The sequence below is a fragment of the Lampetra planeri genome, chromosome 31 (assembly GCF_965212315.1).
Source record: "Lampetra planeri chromosome 31, kcLamPlan1.2.h2, whole genome shotgun sequence".
NCBI classification, from domain to species: Eukaryota; Metazoa; Chordata; class Hyperoartia; order Petromyzontiformes; family Petromyzontidae; genus Lampetra; species Lampetra planeri.
The window spans coordinates 8,778,958-8,798,940 of record NC_136137.1 but is presented as its reverse complement, the minus strand read 5'-3'; the positions used below and the strand labels follow the sequence as shown (position 1 = coordinate 8,798,940).

Here is a 19,983-nt window from a genome sequence, read left to right as displayed (position 1 = left end):
GGGGGGTCGCCTTTGGTTGGGGGGGGGGGTCGCATCTGGGGGGGGGGGGGTCGCCTCTGGTTGGGGGGGGGGGTCGCATTTGGGGGGGGGTTGCATCTGGGGGGGGGGTTGCTTCTGGGGGGGGGGGGGGTTGCATCTGGGGGGGGGTCGCCTCTGGTTGGGGGGGGGTCGCCTTTGGTTGGGGGGGGGGGTCGCATCTGGGGGGGGGGGGGTTGCTTCTGGGGGGGGGGGGGTCGCGCCTGTTCAGAGCCGATGCAGCTCCGTCTCTTCCTTCTCTGCTGCATCAGTCGCGTTCCACGACCTTCTGCTGACCCAGACGATCTCCAGATCTCGGGACGTGTCGCACCCCCATGGTGGGGGGCTCCGGCCCCCGTCCACGCAGCTTTGCCCGTGCCTGCCCACCACCGTGATCAATGTCCCAGATGATTGTGAGCAGAGAGTCAGGGACCCCCCCCCCACCTCGAACGAGCGGACAATGTAACCCAGAGCTCTGGCGTTCGTGTCTGTGTTCAGCAGCTGTAGCAGACGGCCACCTGAGTTAAATTCCCGGCCATGGTGACGATGTAATGGTGAAGTGGTCCAGTGTCTCGCACTGGGGAGACAAAGGCGGCCGTTCTCGGTAAACGCTCTTGCCTCCAACAGCCTGTGTAGGTTACACGGGGGAGCTTTGTCTTTGTTCTTTAATAAGTTAGGCACTGATCAGGGGTTGACAGGTATAGTAGTGGAGTGCATCCCTGTCAACCCATACAGTTTACCCCTTATTCTTGTACAGGGAAATTTAGTGTTCAGGTCCATACGGCGTAACAGCCGTTTCAATGGGGGCAAAAAACAAATGTTTTTTGTCTATTTGTTTGCGTTTCACCCTTTTGTGACGGGACTTTGTAGGATACACGTTGGGATCTATAGGGGACACGTGGTTGACCAATGAGGTCTGAAGTTGTCTCTAACCAGGTAGGGCACTCAATTTCGATTTAAAGCTTTCGTGACTGCAGGGATTCATATTCTTGATTCTTTCGGTAAAGTCACGTCGATGGAAAATAATAAAATAATAAAAATAAAACAAAATTCTCACGACGTTTCGATTGCAACACAAGCAACCATCATCAGCTGTGAAACCCACATGGCACTTGCCAAGGGGTTGCCACGGCGACGGACGCCACGAGGCGCGCGCGGGGGGGCGGGGATTGGCGGGAGATGACGTCACCACGCGACCCCTCCCCTTCACCCCACCCCCTGGCGCGAGCCGCGCTCGCTTTTGGCGGGAGACGCCCCCCCCCAAATCACGTGACCCAGCAGATTAATATCAATGCGCCTGCAAACAACACGGCCGCCCCCCTCCTTCCTCCACCTCCTGCCAACACTTTCCACCCCGGCAGGACACAAACGCCCCTCACTCGAAAATACAAAAACAAAACGCGTTCAATAAAAACTAAAAAAACTTAACCGCGCGTTCCTTTAGAAGAAAAAAAACGCCCCCAATCAGAGACGAACTACTTTTCGGTGACGTCATGATGGTAGGTTATAAGTAGGGGGGGTGTAGGGTTTTTGTTAGTAGGGCGGTGGTGCGGCTCAGCTGGCGGTTCATTCGAGTGGAGTTGTCGCTGTGGCCGCGCCGAGTTGAAGTTCCTGAAGAGGAGACGGAGCGAGGCGCGTGAATGGGGATCGCGTCTCCTTGGCGGCGAGTGACAGATGCCGATCGACTGAGAAGGAGGAGGGGGGTTAGAGGAGGAGGAGGAGAGGCGCAGGGAGAAAGTGTCCGGCTACGTGCGCCCCTGTAGCTGCTATTGCTGCAGTAGCAGCAGTAGCTACACCACCGATCCTGCTCCCTCCAACCCGTAACAGACTCTACTCTGCTGTCTATTATTATACCAAAGTTGCACTCCTAGTATACGCCATACAACTCGTTTATACTTTTTTTAACGCAACTATACACACCACTCATACTCTATACACACACACACAACTCATACTCTATACACATACACAACTATACACACCACTCGTACTCTATACACACAACTATACACCACTCATACTCTATACACATACACAACTATACACACCACTCTATACACAACTGCTTCTATACTCGCGACTAGTCAATACACCCCTAGTGTACACCCTCCCTACTCTGTACAATACTCTCAAATACGTCCTCTCCCCTCTATATACAACCTTACTCCATAGCCATCTGTACACCCTCAGATTCCCTACACGCCTTGTCCTCTCCCCTCTTTCTCGCTCTGTCTACCCCCCTTCTCGTCTTTCTCTGCCTCCTCTCCTCTCTTTGTGTGGCCCCCCGTGCCCCCCTTCTCGTCTGCCCGGGCCTCGTCTCGCCCCGCGATGCCGAGGGCCGCAGGGGGACACAGGCCGCTTGGCCAGGTGAGAGGAGTTCGCATCACCACCACCAACATCATCATCATTAGCAGCACTAGCACCGGTTTTTATCATTATCATCGTCAGAGCCAGCATTAGCATCATCAGCAGCATTAGTACCATCAGCAGGTGCATTAGAAATATCGTAAAGAAGCAGCATTAACAGTAGTATCGGCATCATAAACAGTCGTATCATCAGGAGCATCAGCATTTGCAGAGGTAACAGCAGCAACATTAGTAGTATCAGCGGTAATACCATTAGCAGTAGTAGTAGTATCATCAGCATTCGCAGTAGTGTAATCAGCATAGTGATAAGCAGTAGCAAATACATCAGCAGCGATAAATGAGTGCCTGGTGAAATGTGTAATCATTGCCAATGTGGAGTTAAAAGGTGGCCGGGCGTGGTGCTGGCCACCCACCCCCTCGTGTGCTTTGCCGGCCTTCATTAGACGCTACTTGTTGACGATACAAACAATATGTTGATGGGATATTTTGTCGTCGTCCCATGTGTAGATGGTGTCGTCTGGCAGGCTCAGCGGACCCCCCAAGCACAAGGGCGGCAAGCGGAGGTGGATGAGCGGCTCAGCCATGCAGACCCATCACTCGGCCACTACACAGATTTGGCCAGATCACTTAGTGGCCTAACCCCCCAAAAAAAATATGAATCGTAAATTTTAGCTGTGAAAACCTGCTACGTGTTAAGTCGGGTGGTGGTAGCTGTAGACGTGGGTTTTTTATATTGGGTGCAATTGTGAATATCAGACAGTAGATCTCATCGACATAATCATTGGTTGATTGCAGCTCAGAGACTGTCCTACAACGCTGCTGCCTGTAATTCAGCACTGGATTACAGGCAGCAGCGAGGGTTGGTGGATCACAGATGATGTGAAGCTCCTTTCCCGTGGGTGGGCGTCAAGGAGGAGCCATAGCCTGGCTTGCCAGGAGAATGCGGTACAGCAAAAACGTGGACTCCACCCGTTTCGTCTACATGGGATCGAGTGTTGTCCCCTTGCACAAGTGGGTTGTCTCTGGGTGCGCCGGTTTCCTCCAACGTGTATTAACATTCAATTGGACCATAGCATCTTTATATAGAGGAAACCAGAGAGCATGGCCAGTTGTTGACGCTGGATCATCGCGTGGCTGCTCCGGCCCGCTTGTCTGCGGTTCCTCCTCACATATACAGCCCATGAGAGGGAGCGAATACTCCACTCTTGAAGGGTGCTGTACATGTATAAGTCTGAATTATGATTATTCCTGTGGGTGTCAAGTTGCCACACCCTTGTTCACATGGTGGTGGTACAGCAAAATGTCGACTAATGTCCATCTTTCCGGGCGTTTCGGTTTTTTCCCACACATATAGAGACTCATTAGTAGGCTGAAAACACCTTAACATAAAATAGGAGTGCAGAGCAATGCCAACATTTGGTAATAGCTCCTCACCGTGTGGCTGGTACCTTCCTGCTCGTTAGTGGTTCCTCCTCGCGGCTCTGGAGCAAGTGCCCACTATCATCTGTGAAAAAGTGTTTTATTACTCATCGGGTTCCTCCAGTATAGATAAATATTTTGATGTGTGGCAAGTTGAGATTGTTATTGACAAGTTGAGATTATTATTGCGATCCCCTGGCCTTGTGTGTGCAGGTCGAGCAGCCTGGGCAGGAGGGCCGTGTCGCCAGACTCGGGATACTCGCTCTACTCCACCGAGTCCGAGGACCAGGTGCGACAGATTTATAATCGTTGTCCAACTGACCCCAAGCGCTGGGCGTGCTGTCACTCGTGGATGAACCCTAATTTGCCCAAATGGATGTTTCAATTTAATTGGCCCACCTATTTTTATTGGCTGTCCCAATGGTCCTCATGAGTGCTCATCATCATCACCTGCCACCATCAATCCCCTGCTAGATGAAGGCCCCCAAGCCACCACCACCATCCTTCACGATCCTACAATGCAACAATTCAACGCTCATCACTCAATCTCCGTTCTTTGACGGCGAGAGAGTGCGTTACATTTGGTCCCGCTGAGTTAAAAAGAGTTACAATTGATTGTTGATCCGTGCGTGTGAGAATCCACTGCTTGTCATTTGTGAAAATGATACACAATTTTCTTGCCTTGTGGCCACTGCCGCCCTTGTGCCTATCTGTGTTGTCTTTTGTTGCCAAGCACAGACTGAAAAGGCCCAAAACATCACTTTAAAAGTTGTAGCAGATAAGTGTAATAGGTTTCCTGAATTGAGCAAGGTTACTCTTATTATGAGAGGTTGGCAAAAAAATATGAGAAGGAGAACTCCAAAGTTGAGCCGTTATGTGGGGGGAGTTCAGAACGGTGGTCCAAGTCCCGATGCTTGATAGATTTGCAAAATGTTGTCTTTTGTTCCCTCCTGTCTTCTCTTTATGGACGACAGGGCCCAATGAGAGTTTTCCACTTCTTTATGTTAATGACACCAGCTTAACCCCTTCCTTTACTTGGGTCGCCCTCAATTGAATGTGGTAAATGTTTCATAATGAAACTTGTACTGTAATTGTGCGTCTCCTCCGGCAGGTGGCTGTGATTCACCGTGGCTTGGATCGCTGCGCTGCTCTGCTCCAGGACTTCCTGCTCACAGAGCCCTCACGTGAGTACTGCGTTAACCGTTACCGGAGCGCCCCGTCACTGGTCACCAACCTTCACACTTACTCCTGAGAACACTCTGACCAGGGCATCCTGGCTTTCATTGCCGACCTTTTCCCTTCAGAAATTCCCATCTAGACGAAAATCACAAAGCACGCTCCTAATCATCTTCATCATATCACCGGCAAATACACAAGGCAGCTAGTGTAGGCCAAACATCTCGCTCCATCTCCTCTATTGCCACGCTCTCCTGCCTGCATCTTCTCTCCTTGTACCCGCTGCGGCCTAGCAACCAAGCCCAGGAAGGTACATCTTTACCGGGCGGATATCTAGGTGAGATTAGGGTCTGTTGATTTGGTAGTAATGTTAAAACAACTTTTGGCCATGTGGGTTTAACATCTAACATGGTCAGATGCTGAATAAGATGAACCAGAGCTCCGTTATCCTCCTTACCAACCCATTTAAAGTGACTTTGGCGTCTCGCTGAAGTAACATCGCTGCAGTGGATATTCATTTAATATGACAGTCACTCCCGTGCTGTCATAAGAGCGCTACCGCAGCACTCCTAAAAGTCAATACATTAATTTACTTTCTCTGAGCACGTTTGATGCTTCGCTCTACTTGCTGGCAGATGCTTCCGGTACGCAGCGCGGAACACTCATGCACGGTGACACAAACGCACACGGACTTCCAGTTTCACCGTCCTCCATTTATAACACCACCATGGCCGATTAACAGCTCCACAAGAGCCCCTAACCAGGGAGCGTTCAAGGGAAACTTTAGCTCTCGTTTGTAGTTATACTCCTAGCCCAACATGCGGCCTATTCTATGTGCGTTAAGCCAGAAATAGTTCCAAACAACTCGCGGTACATCCTGAAAACACCGGAGTGTAATGTTACAGCACGATGGCGAAAACCTACATAGTGGTGTTAGAGCCGCTTTTTTTTTTCTTGGTGTCTAACTGTAACATTGTTCCTCCCTGCTGCGTGATGATGCAGGGCCGCAGGGGGCCATGTCCCAGCGTCGCCCCGCCAAGTCCTCTGCCGGTGGCCCCTCAAGGCCCCGGGCTAAGAGGTCGCTGTCAAGGACGCGAGCGGACGGAGTCGGCAAGGCCCATGCGGAGCCCCGGAGGACGAGCGCCCCCGCCATCAAGAAAGAGACTTGTAAGTGCTCGCCGATGGGCTAATAATTATTCATAGAACCGTAAAGGGGGGGGGGGCAGAGAAGGATTGTATATGTGCTTGCGCTTCGCCGTCATGTGCTGCGTGTCATGACGTAACTGTGTTAAAGATGGTTGCATTGATAGGCACACCCAGGCTGTTCTGGGTTGTTTGACACCAGCACAAGTAGGAGTGTTGTAGATATGCTTGGGCAGAAAAGGTTCCGCTAGGTCGGGCATGTTTTGGAGCCCGCATGAGGGCCAGTTACCGAGATAATGGTCTCCACAAGTCCCAGCCACCAAGGGGGAAGTATTAGAGCAGGTGGTGGCATGGTGTCAGGGGAGATATTCGAGGTCGCTATGTCAACTGTGTAGTAGCTGCGCTATCTGGTGGAGGGGGTAGAACGCATTGGTCGCGGTGCGGTGGTGGTGGTATCAAGGGCTGTGGCCGCAATAACACTGCGCCATGGTGGAGTAGAACTTCTGTACTTTTAAACAGGCAAGGAAATATCCTTCAATAATAGGAGTCTGCTGTAGTAAGCCAATATATCCTGCACGGATCAGCCATGGTGAACCATTGGTCAAACACCCCGTGACCAACACTACATGGGTAATGTCTCTTACATTCAGCGGTGGATTGATAAAGGGCTGTAAGTTCCATGATTTACATTTGGAGACCATACTCTGCTATTGAAACCCACAATTAGAGGACCCATGGACTGCCATGAGACCCAGAGAATTGCAGAGGACCATAGACTAAAAGAGACCCATAGAATTACAGAGGACCAATAGACTGACAGACCCATAGAATTGCAGAGGACCCACATACTGACGGACCCAGGGGCTAACAGAGGCCATATACTCACGTAGACCCACATACTCTAGGCTCCTACCCATTGTGATCTAAGCTAGATAAAATTCCCCAAATTATTCAATAAAAAAGCTTGATACAGTCTCACAGGAGGCTCGGGTGCGAGACCCCAGGGCCCATGTGGGGGTCCTCGGGACCCTTGCCCCCCATTTGTGTATCAAATTTTAAACCAAGACGTCTTCGGGTATTTACCAAGATTGCGCTGCGATGGTGGGAACAGCATTCCGAGATTACACGTGAAAGAAGTTCAACATTAGATACGTAGCAGGACACCCAAAGCAGGCACATGGGGACTCTGGGCCACGCCCAACCACTCCCGTACTCGCTCACCTCTGCTCCTCAGTTGGCTCCCCCCACCAGACTCCCTGAACACAGAGGGGTAACCCTATTCGACTCTCTTCTACCCATAGACACCCTCATCTTTTATAGTTCTTGTCCCTGACTGACCACCTGATGTCCTCCTGGTCCATCGTCCTCCAGTTGTTGCAACCTCTCTCGCAGTGCATCCTCCTAACTGGGCAGACTTGGGCTAATCACTGCTTCCAGCCCATTGGTTGATTTGACCCATCACCTGTGAGATTCAATCATTTGCACCTGTGGAGACTATGATTTGCTGTTTCTACATGCAGAACCAATTCGACATGATTCATTCTCCAGCCACGAAGTGGACAATGATTATAATATTGGAAAACTCACGTGCAAAATTATATTTTTTATATACTCACATATATATTGCTTGTTTGTACCAGATGTGGGATTGTTCATTAACCCTGTGACATTCAGATCAATTAAATATTCATGTATTTATGCAGCAACCAACGTCCAAGTGCAAAGGAAACTTCATAATTCAAGGAAAATGAAAACATTTGGTTTAGAAGGGGTGGTTGCTGAATGACGAGATTCGTGATGGAGAGGCAGCTGAGGGAGGCAGCGCACTCGAGGGAACGTTGCCTTGTAGGATTGAGGGATTGTGACGGCTTGGGTAGGCCTTTAGCTAGCAGTGGATAGATCACAGCTCACGGTGCAAGCCTGTAATTGAGCACTGGAGGCAGAGAGGGTTGGTGGATCACTCAATTTGTGAAGCTCCCTCCCTAACCCGTGGGCGTCAAGGTCTCTATCTCATGGCTTATTCCCATGGTGTGATGGCAGTACAACAAGTGGGTTAGCTTTCTCGCGCCTTTTAATAATTCATCTCCTCGAGATATAACGGAAACTGCGCATGTTACAAATTAAAATTATAGAATGTAAATGCAGCTGCATGTCAGGTCTAGGCATGTAACCAACTGCAAGAAAAATTTGTTGCGTTGCTCCGTTAACGCCACCGCGTGGTTTGTGCCCGCTTCGCTTCTCAGTGGCAGCTGGTGGCAGCACGGCGTTCAACGGACGTCTCGCCTCCTCCACGCCCACGCTCGCCTCGCCGCCACGTGCCCCGCCACCCGCCACCAAGCCCACAACGCCGCCGGCCACGCCAGGGCACTCGTACAACAGCAGTCCCCGAGTGAGCATGTTTGCACGCTACGCCAGTTAGTCATTTAAGGCCATAATCGACTTAGGAGAAGACCAGGACTGATTAAAATATTCCCCACTCATCTTGGCCATGAGCGGGAATTGAACTTCCTACCGCACCCCCCCCCCGCACACAGGCGCATGCACGCACACACGAACATACATGCACACAGGTTAATGTACATTGATGTCCTCACATGGACAGATACACTCATACGTGGATACACGCTTGGACATGCACGTACTCAGGCAAGCACAAATGGATACGCACACACGCATGCGCCCACCATCGGCCCCCACCTCCTGAGCACCAGACTTACAGTCTCTTCCCTCGCACAGCTCCATCTGTCATCTCTTTTCTACAAGTTGTTAGCAATAATAACCTCGCTCATTTCAAGAAACGTATTACACTCTTACCTATTACACGTTCATAGTGTAGTCTGTTGCTGGACACTTGGACGTTTGGGGCATTGTGTCTGCTCAAGAACCGTGATTAAAAAATAATAGGGCGAGTTGATTTAAATGAAGCCCAGGCCAGATGAAGATGCCACATGACATACGAGGCCAGGAATAATCACATATATTGCCTTGATCTCAGAGCTTCGTGAGATAAGCTTATTTTGCAAGGGAGACCTGGGATTCTATTGCACCTTCAGTAGTGTTGTTGGTTGCTGGCCACTTGGCGTTTTGGGCCTTGGGTTCTGTGCTCGGCCACTAATTTAGAAACGGCAACAAAAAGCCGCGGTTATGCGCACCGCCTCTGTGCCCCGTGCGAGCAGGCGATCACGAGCAGCGAGCGCGCGTACTCCGCCTACGTCCCCATCTCCACGGCGACCGCCATGGTGACCGCGGCGACCTCTCCAGTTGCCGTGACGACGCCGGCCACGGCATCGCGTGGCATGGCCCCTTCTCTCCTCCCGCCGACGTCCGAGGGTGGCGCGCCCTGGGCCGGGGGCCGCTGGGCTGACTTGGCGCGGGCTGACGGGGCCCATGCGCGCTTCATGGCCTTGCAGCCCGAGTGGGAGGCCCGAGTGACGACGGACGCCAGTGGGGAAGAGGACGTGCCCCAGGACAGGTGCGGCCACTGCCAAGGCAACCACGTCGGGTGACGGCACAGTGGTGACACTCGTGCCTAACGGCAATAAAGGTCTAAGTTCTATTCCCAACTCGGGCGCCTTCCTGTGTGGAGTTTAACACGTAGGCTTTAGCCTACCAACTCCTATGTGGAGTTGGTACATTCTCCCCCTGCACTACAGAGTGTGTGAGTACACGTTGTTCCATCCCGTGATGCTCATGGAGCGCCCCGTGACCCCGTACGCTTCCGCTCCGTCTCCTCCACGCAGATTCCTTGAGCAAGCGGCGTGGGGCCACCGTGGCCCCGTGACGGTGCTCGGCGCAGACGGGAGAGCCGAGCGGGATGGCCTGGACAACGACAGCGACGACGTGGGCTCGGACCAGGCGGTGGCGGGGGGCACGCAGGCTGGTGGGGGGCACGGGGAGGCGGCGAGGAGAGCGGGAGTGGTGACGCGCGGTCTGGCGCAGCTGCGCGAGCTGCTTGCGCGGCAGGACGTGCGCGCGTGCGTGCACCTGCTGGCAGAGCTGGAGCACAGCGTGGTGCTGCTGGCGACAGCCATGCCGGAGCCCGACCAGCAGGCGGAGGCAATGCTCCCGCAGCCCACGGGGTCGCCGGGGTCACCCTCACGCACCCTGGCGCTCATGCGAAGCGAGAACTCGGTGCTCCACCGGTATCTACCATTCACCACCGCTCGCCGCCACCATTCGCCACCGCTCACCCCCGCTCACCACCGCTCACCACAGCACTTCGCCAGTACCCACAGCTCACCATCGCTCACCACCGCGTCACACTATCCACCACTCACCACCACGCTATATCGCTCACTACAGATTCTCTCAGCTCGGTCTCCAATGACTGCACAACCATTGTGTTACGTTTGGGTCGTTGCTCGCTCTGCACGTTCGGGCTCCAAAGGGTGAGCTTGCAGCAAACACCCTTGGCAGGGCATCTGAGAGTTGTGGCGGTGAGACCCGCTTGCCGAGTCTACGCGGGCCGTACACCCGGGTGTCACGGTCGAGGCCGTGGGACATCGGAGTTATAAGTGCGCGTCTGCCTACGTTCTCGTGACGACGCGATTCCATGTGCGCAGCTGGTGTATAATTTGTGCCGTGTCTCTTGAAACCACGTAGCACGCTCTGTACACTGCGTGTATTGTGCGTAGGCGCGTGCAGACGCTGTCGCAGCAACTGAGGGAGAGGGAGCGGCCGGACCATGGCTCGAACACCGAGTGTAAGTGGTGCCCCCTGCCCTACAAACACGGCGCAAAATCCCCTGGCTTCACGCGATCGTGCGTTCAGCGGTGGTGCGACGTCACGGACGGTGTAACCACACGGGTCTTTTGCAGAGCAGTGCAACCCCTCACTGTTAGAGCACGGCCCACGGAAGCGGATATCGCAGAGCCACCTCTGAGATCCCTTCTTCAAGTGGCCTCTGATCCACACATTAGGAGCAGCTCTTCCTACCTGCCCTGTTACTCGGAATAATGTTTGTCACAGAACAGTCTCAAACCACTGTAATTCAGCTAAATTAAGTGGTTGTTTTTGTGCACCCAGTGGTGACCAGGCTGAGATCATCACCAGCTTCTCGGGTCTACTGATATTGGATAATTTCAACAACTTCCTCGGTGCCATCCGCGGCAAGGGAGTTTCCCAACGTCTGTGTGATCCACCAACCCTTGCTGTTGCCTCCATAGCGATGGACTACAGGGCATGGCACAGCGTAGTAGCCACCACTGCCACCGGCTTGCAAACAAATGCTCTTTACGGAGAGTGTGAGACGGTGTGCCGCTAGTGCTGAGAATGAGTGACCTCCCAAGTCGCAGCTCACCACAAGAGTTCTTAATGAACGCCTCTGCATCTCGTGACATTGCGCTGCCAGTCGCACGACTGGCAACACGTGGGGTGAGATGCGTGTCGTGCCTCCGTCCTCACATCTCAAGCTGTATCTCTCATGTCCCTTCCATTGTGCTACCTCATATTGTGTCTCTCATCTCCCTCGTATCTCCCTCATCTCCCGCGTGTCTCCCTCGCGTCCCACGTGTCCTACTCGCGTCCCACATGTCTCCCTTGTGTCTCACGTGTCTCCCTCGCGTCTCACGTGTCTCCCTCGCGTCCCTCGCGTCTCCCTCGCGTGTCTTTTCAGTGGCGCACCTGCGCGCGGCGAACGCGGCGCTGCAGGAGCAGCTGAGCCGGAGTCGCGCGGAGACGCAGGCCGAGCGGGGGCGCCACGACCAGCTCTCCCGCCAGCTCGGCCGAATATGGGGGGGGCCGGGACCCGACGGCAGGGAGGGCATGGGGGGCACGGAGGCGAGAGGACCCGAGAGCCTGGGGACGGCGCACTGGGAGGAGGAGGCAGCGCGCGTGCGTGAGGGTGCGTCGTGTTGGCGTGAATACCACTACACGAGCGGCTCGTCACTAGTGGTCGTGACTCCGCTTGTTCGTCCAGGGAAGCCTCGCTCTTTTTCAGGAGGGTCCTGTTTCTCGCAATAGTGGGCAATGTTGCTTCTGATTGTGTGATCCCAATTGAGTGATTTGCGGGGAATTTTGACAGCATTGGGGATGTTTTGGACGACACCGATTACACTGCATGTGGGTTTAGCTGTGGAAGTAAACCGGAGTACCTGGAAGAAACCCATTCAAAACAGGGGGAGAACATACAAACGCCACGCAGAACGGTGCCCAAGTTGGCAATGGAACTCAGCAACTTCTTGCGGCGAGGCACGAGTGTCACCACTGCACTGCCACCCATGTGGTCATGAATGTTTACGACGCGACCGTAACACGATCGGCTCTCCTCGCGTAGTAAACGTAGCTGCAAATAGTCATTTAAGGAAAGCAGAATCGCGCTATCCACATGTGAAACGCGCAGAGGTGTCTCGCCGCTGTGCGAGCACTGAATTGGTGTTCAGGTCACGCTGATTGAGACCACGCGAGGGCTTTGCTATCGAGCTCCTCCCGGGCCCGCGGCCTGGAGGGCCGCGCGCCTTATTTTATCCACTGCGCGATTTCGGCCACGTTTAACGACACGGTAATGCAGCCCAGTGATGGCATGTCCCACGCTTGTTGCAGAGGTTCGCGGTTGGAATCTGGCTGGCCCACCCAGCTTATCACTCTGGGTGTGTTGATCATAATTTAAAGATATCCTGACGTCATTCGCAAGAATAGGCCATTTTGTTGCCGGCGTCATGGGCTAAATTCTTCTTGCCAAATTCTAAAATGAGACCGTAAATGACGCCATTGAGATCACACACACAGCAGCGACCATTGCCCCCTATCGGCAGACTGATACCTGTTTGCAGGCCAGGTGCGGAGTCACCTTGTGGCGTACTGGGACACCTGCTCTTAAGACACCCCAGCAGAAAAAGGCGCTCAATCAAAAGCGGTGATTGTCATCGTTAGGGCCACTGCCGCGAGTGGTGAATCTCAGGCCCCGTCGTTCGGGTGTTTGTCGACAGCGTAGCTTAAGGTGCCACCCTGTGTGGCAGCTGCACACGCAGGCCCCCCGTGCCCTGGGTCGTGTCTCTCCATGTCTCCCTTGCATCACCCCTGTATCCCTGTCCGTGTCTTCCCACATCTTCCCGTGTCTCTCCGTGTGTCCCCCCCCCACGTCTCCCCGTGTGCCCTCTCCCTTCCCCCCCACTGCCTCCCGGTAGAGGTGGACGAGGCGCTGTGCTGCCTGCGCTCCGTGCGGGAGCAGCTGCAGGCGTCGCGTGATGAGGCCGAGGGGCTCCGCGCGGCGCTGGTGCAGAGGGAGCAGGAGCTGCATTCGTTGCGCCAACTCTCAGCGTACGCACATGCAGACCCACGGGACACACGTCCACTACTCGCATGCGCACAGTGACACACACGGTGACGTTCTCGCAGGGAAATAGATATGTGCATAAACACATGCGCAAGGACACAAGAACACACTTGTATGGACATACGGCCACACACGGGATATTCACAAACATGCAGGGACGCAGCACACACATGGACCGCACGTGGATACATGGACAGGCACGCATCCACATACAGATACACACACTCCGATGTGTGCATCTGCCTGTGGGGAGTGGTGGCGCAGTGGTTAGCATGCTGCGCTTTGAACCAGGCGACCTGAGATTGATTCATGCTCACAGCTAACATCAGTGACGATTATCTGACCGGTCCCCTAGGTTAACTCTGCGTCAAACGAGTACCTGGTGCAGTGTACAAACATCGCCACAGGGGAGACAAAGGTGGTCAGGCGTGGTCCTGGCGACACCGACCCCCTTGTGTGCCATGCTGGCCATCATTACAGCACTTGCCCCAAGTCTGGTAAAGCTCAATGGGGGATCTTTGTCTTTGTTTGCGGAGCAGGACCCTGCAGGGCAGCATGACGCGGCTGCTGTCGGAGCTGAGCAGTGACGTGCGGCCGGGCTCCTGCTCGCCCCCCAGCGTGGCACCGCCCCTCGCCCGCCCCACACCCACACCGCAGGGCCCGCTCCAGCACGGGGCTCCCGGCTCTGCACGGCACTGGGAGAGAGGCATGGGTGGCGCAAGTCACGGCGGTGGTGGTGGTGGGGGTCAGGGTCACTGGGACGTCATGGGCGGTGCAGCTCACGGTGCTGGGGGTAACGATGGCACGGGTCAAGGTGTCACGGTGGAGACCAGTAGGGGTTACGGTGACCGGAGCCAGGGTCACGGGGGTCAGATTACACTCGATCAGCCCTCGGGAGAAGCTCTGAGAGCGGCCGCTAGCTCGTCAACGACCGCCGCAGCCGCGAGCGCTGCGACCTCGGGCGTCGTCGCCACGCACCTGGACCGCTCGAGCACGCCGCTGTCCACCACCCACGACGACACAGACTACCTCGACCCCGCGCCCGCCCGGCCCATGGGCAGCGAGCCCCCGCCCTACCCTCCTCCCTTGCTCCCTGCTCCCCCAGCAGCCAAGTGGCCCTCGGCCGCGGGAAGCTACCCCGGCTCGGAGATCGCGTCCCCCCTATCGAAGGCGGGCGGTGCCGGTGGCGGCTGGGGCCCCCCAGGAGGGTTGGCGAAACGCTGGGCTGAGGTGGGGGGCGAGGAGGTCGACGTGGGGAGCGACGCGGGGAGTGATGCGTGCCGCCCCCCTCCCGTGCTGCTGCCACTGCGGCCGCTGCCTGACTGGAGCTTCTCATCGGTGGGCTCTGGGTCGCTAGCGTCGACGTCGACATTCACGTCGCGCGACGACCATGCGTTCCGCCACGGCCTGGCCTCGCTTGATGCCAGCATAGCGCGGCTCCAGCACGCGCTCACGTCGCGCCTCCGGCCGTGAGTGAATGCCGGTCCCCCTGAAAGGGAACGGGGTTTGTGCGCGAGTGCTCAATGCAGTGTGTAGATGTAATTAATGTACACATTTTGTATATTGGTAATGAATGTTGGATTTGTTTATAAATAAACGCCAAGTTTGATCAAAATTTATATTGGCACCTTGATCAAAAGTGAAATGATCATTTAGATTTGATACCAGACTTGGCGTTTTTATTGTCTAAAAAAATACTAAAACTATTTCCTTAACCTGCATCTGTGACTCGGTAACTTGAATCACATTGGGGCACACAGTGCACGCCACAGACAAATCTAGAGGGCTGTGGTACAAAAATCACTCGCACGCACCACCATTGTGCATCGGGACTGCCTTAGAAGCAATATTGCCACCAGTCCAGAACTCGACATCATCTGATCCATCGCATGTGTGCATCATTTATAGTTGCTGCCAAACAATGTAAATGGATGTTTCTAAACAGAGGACAAAACCACATGACCACCATGGGGAGAGAGCAAACACGTAGGGCTCCAGATATACAACAGGCATCACCAGGGTCCAGGATCTAACCCACGTACTCCGGTATAGCAGGTGACCCGAGTCATGGAGATCTCCCAGCAAGAGCTGGACCAAGCTCTGCAATCTCCGCGATACTCTTTCTGGAGAGTTGAAGGCAAAGCACCTTCTGAGTTCCTGCTTTATTTACATAGCTGCACCTACAAAACTACTTGGACCACACATCCAAATATAGGATCAAAGCTTGGTTAACTGTTGACTTTGAAAATCTGCACGCTTTACAAATTTGACGGCACTCGCCATGTAAAGCATTGCTATTATACTGCTATACATCACCACATGGCACATACCATACAAACACTACTCTCTGTGGCTTGTGCAACTAAACCCACAACACTTTGCTGTACAGAGGTTGAGAAGGGTTGGGGGCAGTTTAGGTGGGGCAGAGGGCTGAGTGGGCCTCGTTTGGCATTTTTTCTCCAGCCCACCAAAAACCTTTAGGTGACATGGATTCCTTCAGTCGGAATTTTCCACGAAGCGTCGGTGATGTCACTAGCGCATATGCCAGGCTTGATGCATCCTTGAGGGCATTTAAGCTCCTTCAGTTTGTTGTGTGGGAGGAGACCGAAGTTCCTGGGGGAAGGCTCCACAGACTCGTACACACAAGGAGGCTCGGACGGCTGTCAACCCCGAATAGACCATGCCTTTATTATTGATTTATCAAACGGAGGGATGCACACTGGAGACGGCCGGCCAGGGTTGAGTTTGCACTGCCGTGCTCCGCACACCTCGGGCTTCGGCACCGCGTGGAGGCGGGTGCCTGCGTTAGCTCGACAGCAGCGGCACTCTTAAGGTCGTGAGAGCGAGTGCCTCTCAACGGAGTCCCATTCTTCCGCTCGCGTCACGCACCGAACAACTGCATGACACAGCAGGTTGGATTCGCATGAACACTGCAGCTACGATTTAGTCGATATGCAGGCCCAACCAGTGGCAGAAGGGAATTCCGGAATCGAATCTCGACTCTGAAAGTCGGTTTTATTTTAGGGGAGTGATGGGGGTTATGCACACGGGGGGGGGGTGGTCTGTGTGGCTGAGTCGACCCCCGCAAACAGGATGTGAACTCACGACTTTGTTGGGAGTCTATCAAACCGCGGCGATGCTCGGTGACAATCGCCACTGCGAGTCCACATGGCTACTGAAAAATGGGTGGCCCACGTGCATGACCATCTTTGGGTAGTCGGTGCAGTACTGCTCTGCTAGTATAAATCTCTGAGGGTTAAGTTCTTGAATAACAGATCTCAATGGGTCCGCAGATTTATTCCTCTCGCTCTCACCGTCTCGGACAGTGGCACGCACGACACGAAGATGCGAGATCCAATGCGCACGTTGGCAGACGTTCGACCTTCGGAGAGATCGCCACGTGCCACCACCGTCATCAAGATGTGGATTTTCCCGTGGGACTTTACAGATATAGCTCTTACTATAGTTTTAAGCAATGACACTAGAGTCTACGCAAGCATAGAAAGTACAATTACATTCAAATTATACGAGAAAATATTACTAAACAAGAGGTTATGTTATTTTGTCTACTTATACAGGCTGGAATGTTTTGTTAAGTCGTATAAGGGGGTAGAGAGGTGGGGAAGCAGCTGGAAGGAAGATGGGGAGGTAGCTGTAGAGTTTGTGGGTTTAGATCCGCCGTGACCAGGAGAGGGCCATGGTTGGCCATCACTATGGAGGGGCTGTGAATATGCGTGCAGCGAAAAGCAATTGTGTACGGCCACACCTGGCAACAGGAGGGGTAAGTGCAATCTGTTGGGGGCGGGGTTAGGGGGGTCAGGGAGAAAGCATACTAGCCAATGAGAGACGAACTCTAGAGCCGTTTCTATGATGGCATCAGCGAATCGGGGGGGCCCAACCCGAACCAAATTGGTCCAAGCCATAAAATGCATAGCCGAGCCTGATCCAAATCTCCAATCCCGATGACACCGATGGAACATCTCGCTCGCTTCTCACTGCTGGTGTTTACAGTGCGAGGCCATGGCCCGGTCGCTCTCACAAAACCCCTGCCCCGCTCTCTCACAATCCTCCCCGCCTCCGTCTGATATCCCCGTGATGTCTCCCCCCTGCTCCCTCAACCCGCGGCCACGGTCGCACCTTGAGATAGCAACCCTTGAGCTGTGCCAACATCTCTACACCGTCAATAAAGCACAGTATGCACTCACGCTGTTTGACAAGCAAGTTAACGCACAATCCGTCGCTATTATTATTGGACATTCACAGTGAGCGGTATTAAGTTGCTATTCACAAAGCCGTACACAACAGCAGCAGAAGCAAACAACAACAACGCAGCGATCGCAACAAGCAAGATGTGCCACCTCTGGCAGAACCGAATTGAGCTGTGACCACGGGGACCAATGGGATAAGTAACGCTGGCCCTGCAGGGGGGGGGGGTGTTCACAGACGACTCAAACGCAGAGCGGAGTGCAACGCTTGCACTGCTCAGGGGAAGCAGGGTAGGAGGGTGGCAAACTCCAGAGGGACTAATAGTGAAGGAGGTTGATAGTGTGGGATTTGGTATGGTGTTGGGGACATGAGGACAGAGGGAGGGTAGGGGGGGGTGGGCGACAGGCGTCGGGGGCCGTGGCGGCGTGTGGGCCTAGAAGGTCTCGTACGTGTCCTTGATCCCCTTCATGAGGCAGCAGGCCAAGATGACACCGATTATCTGCAACGCAAGAATGGCAGTGCACACACACGGCCAGTGAGGCGGGGGTGGAGGTGGCCACGGTGAGTCGCCAGGTCGTCACGGTGACTCAAGACTGCCCCTCGTCTCTTGTAATGTTTAGCAATTCACCCTTCGGTCATGAAATGTGATGCAGGGAGTTTTGGGGTGGGTGCTATGGCCCCGCCCCTGCCACCTTACTTCCCCCGCCCATTACCCATGAGCCTCACTGTTTTTCCTGCATCTCTGTACAACCTTCAGTCTGAATTTTAGCCTCCAGCTAAAAGTAAAACAAAAAAAGTGTTCATTTCACACTTAGAGCCTCCTGACTGACTACCGCATAGAGGACAGCGTGTGGGGGTCAGCGTGTGTGGGGTGGCCCTCTTACCTGGGCCAGACCGATGCCAAGAACAACGGCTCCGATCCACACGAGGCTATCCTTCAGCTCAGTCTCGAGCTTCGGCACACAGGCCTGGGGAAGACAACCGCACTCCATGTCTCGTCACCGCACCCCGTGTCTCCCCAACAGCACCCAGTTTCCTCACTCCACCCCGTGTCTCCTCACGCCACCCCGTGTCTACTTACGTCTGTGTAGATTTTATGTACGTCCTGCACCAGTTTGGCTGCCTCGCCCTTGCCACAGCCAGTTGTTACGTTTACGCAGCAGGAGTCCGGAGTGTTGCCATGGTTAACCGGATCTTGATTCCAGACGTTGTAATTCAGCCACTCCGTGTAGTTTGAAGCGCCGCAGCATTTGAGCTGCACGCGCGGACACAGGAACACACCGTCGCCTCTCAATTGGCGCCAAACCTGGGCCCAGCGGCGGCAGCGGCGGCACCGCCGCCCTTTGCACGGATTCGCGGTTCGAACCTGACAGGTCTCCCTGGTTATTACCCACGGTGGTGGTATTAACTTTAAAACACCATGTGACCGTATGCTTGATAGCGGATGGTAAAGATCCCGCGACATCATTCAAAACGAGTCTGCCGTTGTGTGCCGGCCTCACGGTCCAACTTTGCCAAATTCAATTAAGTACACCGCGAATCACTCAAATGGGATTATGCAGCAGCAGCGGCGGCAGCAGCGGCAGCATCAGCAGCTATCATCGCCTCTACTGACAATGCTCTACACTCGGGCATCACGACAGGCTTTGGCTTCGTGACATAAAACTGGTGCTGGTCAAATAAATGTGCTTATCATAATTAACGCCCGCTCGCACATGAGGTGCCGAGTAACCTTGTACCGCACAGGGACAGCAGCCACTGAGAGATGCAGAGCGTCCCTGGGACGCCACTCCCGGCGTGATAGAGGACATCTCCATCAAACACGCCTCACCGTGTGCCATCCAGGATAATCGCCAAGGCGATGAGAATCACAGCAACGACGACAACGTGTAGCGCTGTGTAAGTCGACAGCTGGATTAAGGCCTCCCTGTGTGGAGGCTGCGTCTCTCGACTCGCTCGTGCTGGCTACGCTGCGCGTGGCTGCCTGTAACCCAGCACTGTGGAGGCAGCAGCGAGGGTCGGTGAACCACCGCACAAGGTGTTGCGAAACTCCTTTCCCGTGGGTGGGCGTTGAAGAGCCGTACCCTGGCTCGCCCAGGAAAAGGCGGTAAAGCAAAGTGTGGACTAATCTCCATCTGTTTCCATCTGTACGGGGATAAAGCCGTTGCTGCCCTCTCGCACAAGGCGTGGCTTTTCTCCTCCAGGTGCTCGGGTTTCCTCTTTCCACTTGAATAAAAAACACAACTCATCATCGTTAATCGGCTGAACACATCTTACAAATAAAAACCCAATGCAGCAGGCAGGGTCATGAAAAAGAACCTCGTGACTCCATGTGGCTCTCGTGGATGAATAAGTAGAACATGGTAAGTAAATAAGTAAAACAT

General features: G+C 54.2%; 3 protein-coding genes across 4 annotated transcripts in view; 2 read left to right on the top strand and 1 right to left on the bottom strand.

Moving 5' to 3' along the window:
* The first annotated feature begins 1,540 nt into the window (after positions 1 to 1,540).
* LOC144729179 (uncharacterized) lies at positions 1,541 to 9,641 on the top strand. The gene is made up of 7 exons (XM_078609214.1): positions 1,541 to 2,382; positions 2,890 to 2,945; positions 4,015 to 4,090; positions 4,913 to 4,985; positions 5,980 to 6,144; positions 8,364 to 8,509; positions 9,297 to 9,641. The coding sequence occupies exons 1-7, from the start codon at positions 2,344 to 2,346 to the stop codon at positions 9,624 to 9,626; spliced, it is 885 nt and encodes a 294-aa protein (XP_078465340.1). The 5' UTR covers positions 1,541 to 2,343; the 3' UTR covers positions 9,627 to 9,641.
* A 163-nt stretch (positions 9,642 to 9,804) lies between these two features.
* Positions 9,805 to 15,112, top strand: LOC144729024 (uncharacterized). The gene is made up of 5 exons (XM_078608856.1): positions 9,805 to 10,262; positions 10,755 to 10,822; positions 11,735 to 11,962; positions 13,245 to 13,377; positions 13,933 to 15,112. The coding sequence occupies exons 1-5, from the start codon at positions 9,805 to 9,807 to the stop codon at positions 14,864 to 14,866; spliced, it is 1,821 nt and encodes a 606-aa protein (XP_078464982.1). The 3' UTR covers positions 14,867 to 15,112.
* A 1,559-nt stretch (positions 15,113 to 16,671) lies between these two features.
* Positions 16,672 to 19,983, bottom strand: part of LOC144729180 (CD63 antigen-like) — a 28,375-nt gene continuing 25,063 nt past the window's right edge. Inside the window, exons 6-8 of one of the 2 annotated variants that reach the window (XM_078609216.1) lie at positions 18,681 to 18,854; positions 18,484 to 18,567; positions 16,672 to 18,098 (exon numbers count right to left, since the gene is read on the bottom strand). In XM_078609216.1, the coding sequence (XP_078465342.1) occupies positions 18,033 to 18,098; positions 18,484 to 18,567; positions 18,681 to 18,854 (324 nt within the window). In that variant the 3' untranslated portion in view covers positions 16,672 to 18,032. Of the gene's footprint in view, positions 18,099 to 18,483; positions 18,568 to 18,641; positions 18,855 to 19,983 lie in introns of those variants that run through there. The other variant, XM_078609215.1, reaches the window with a different exon arrangement.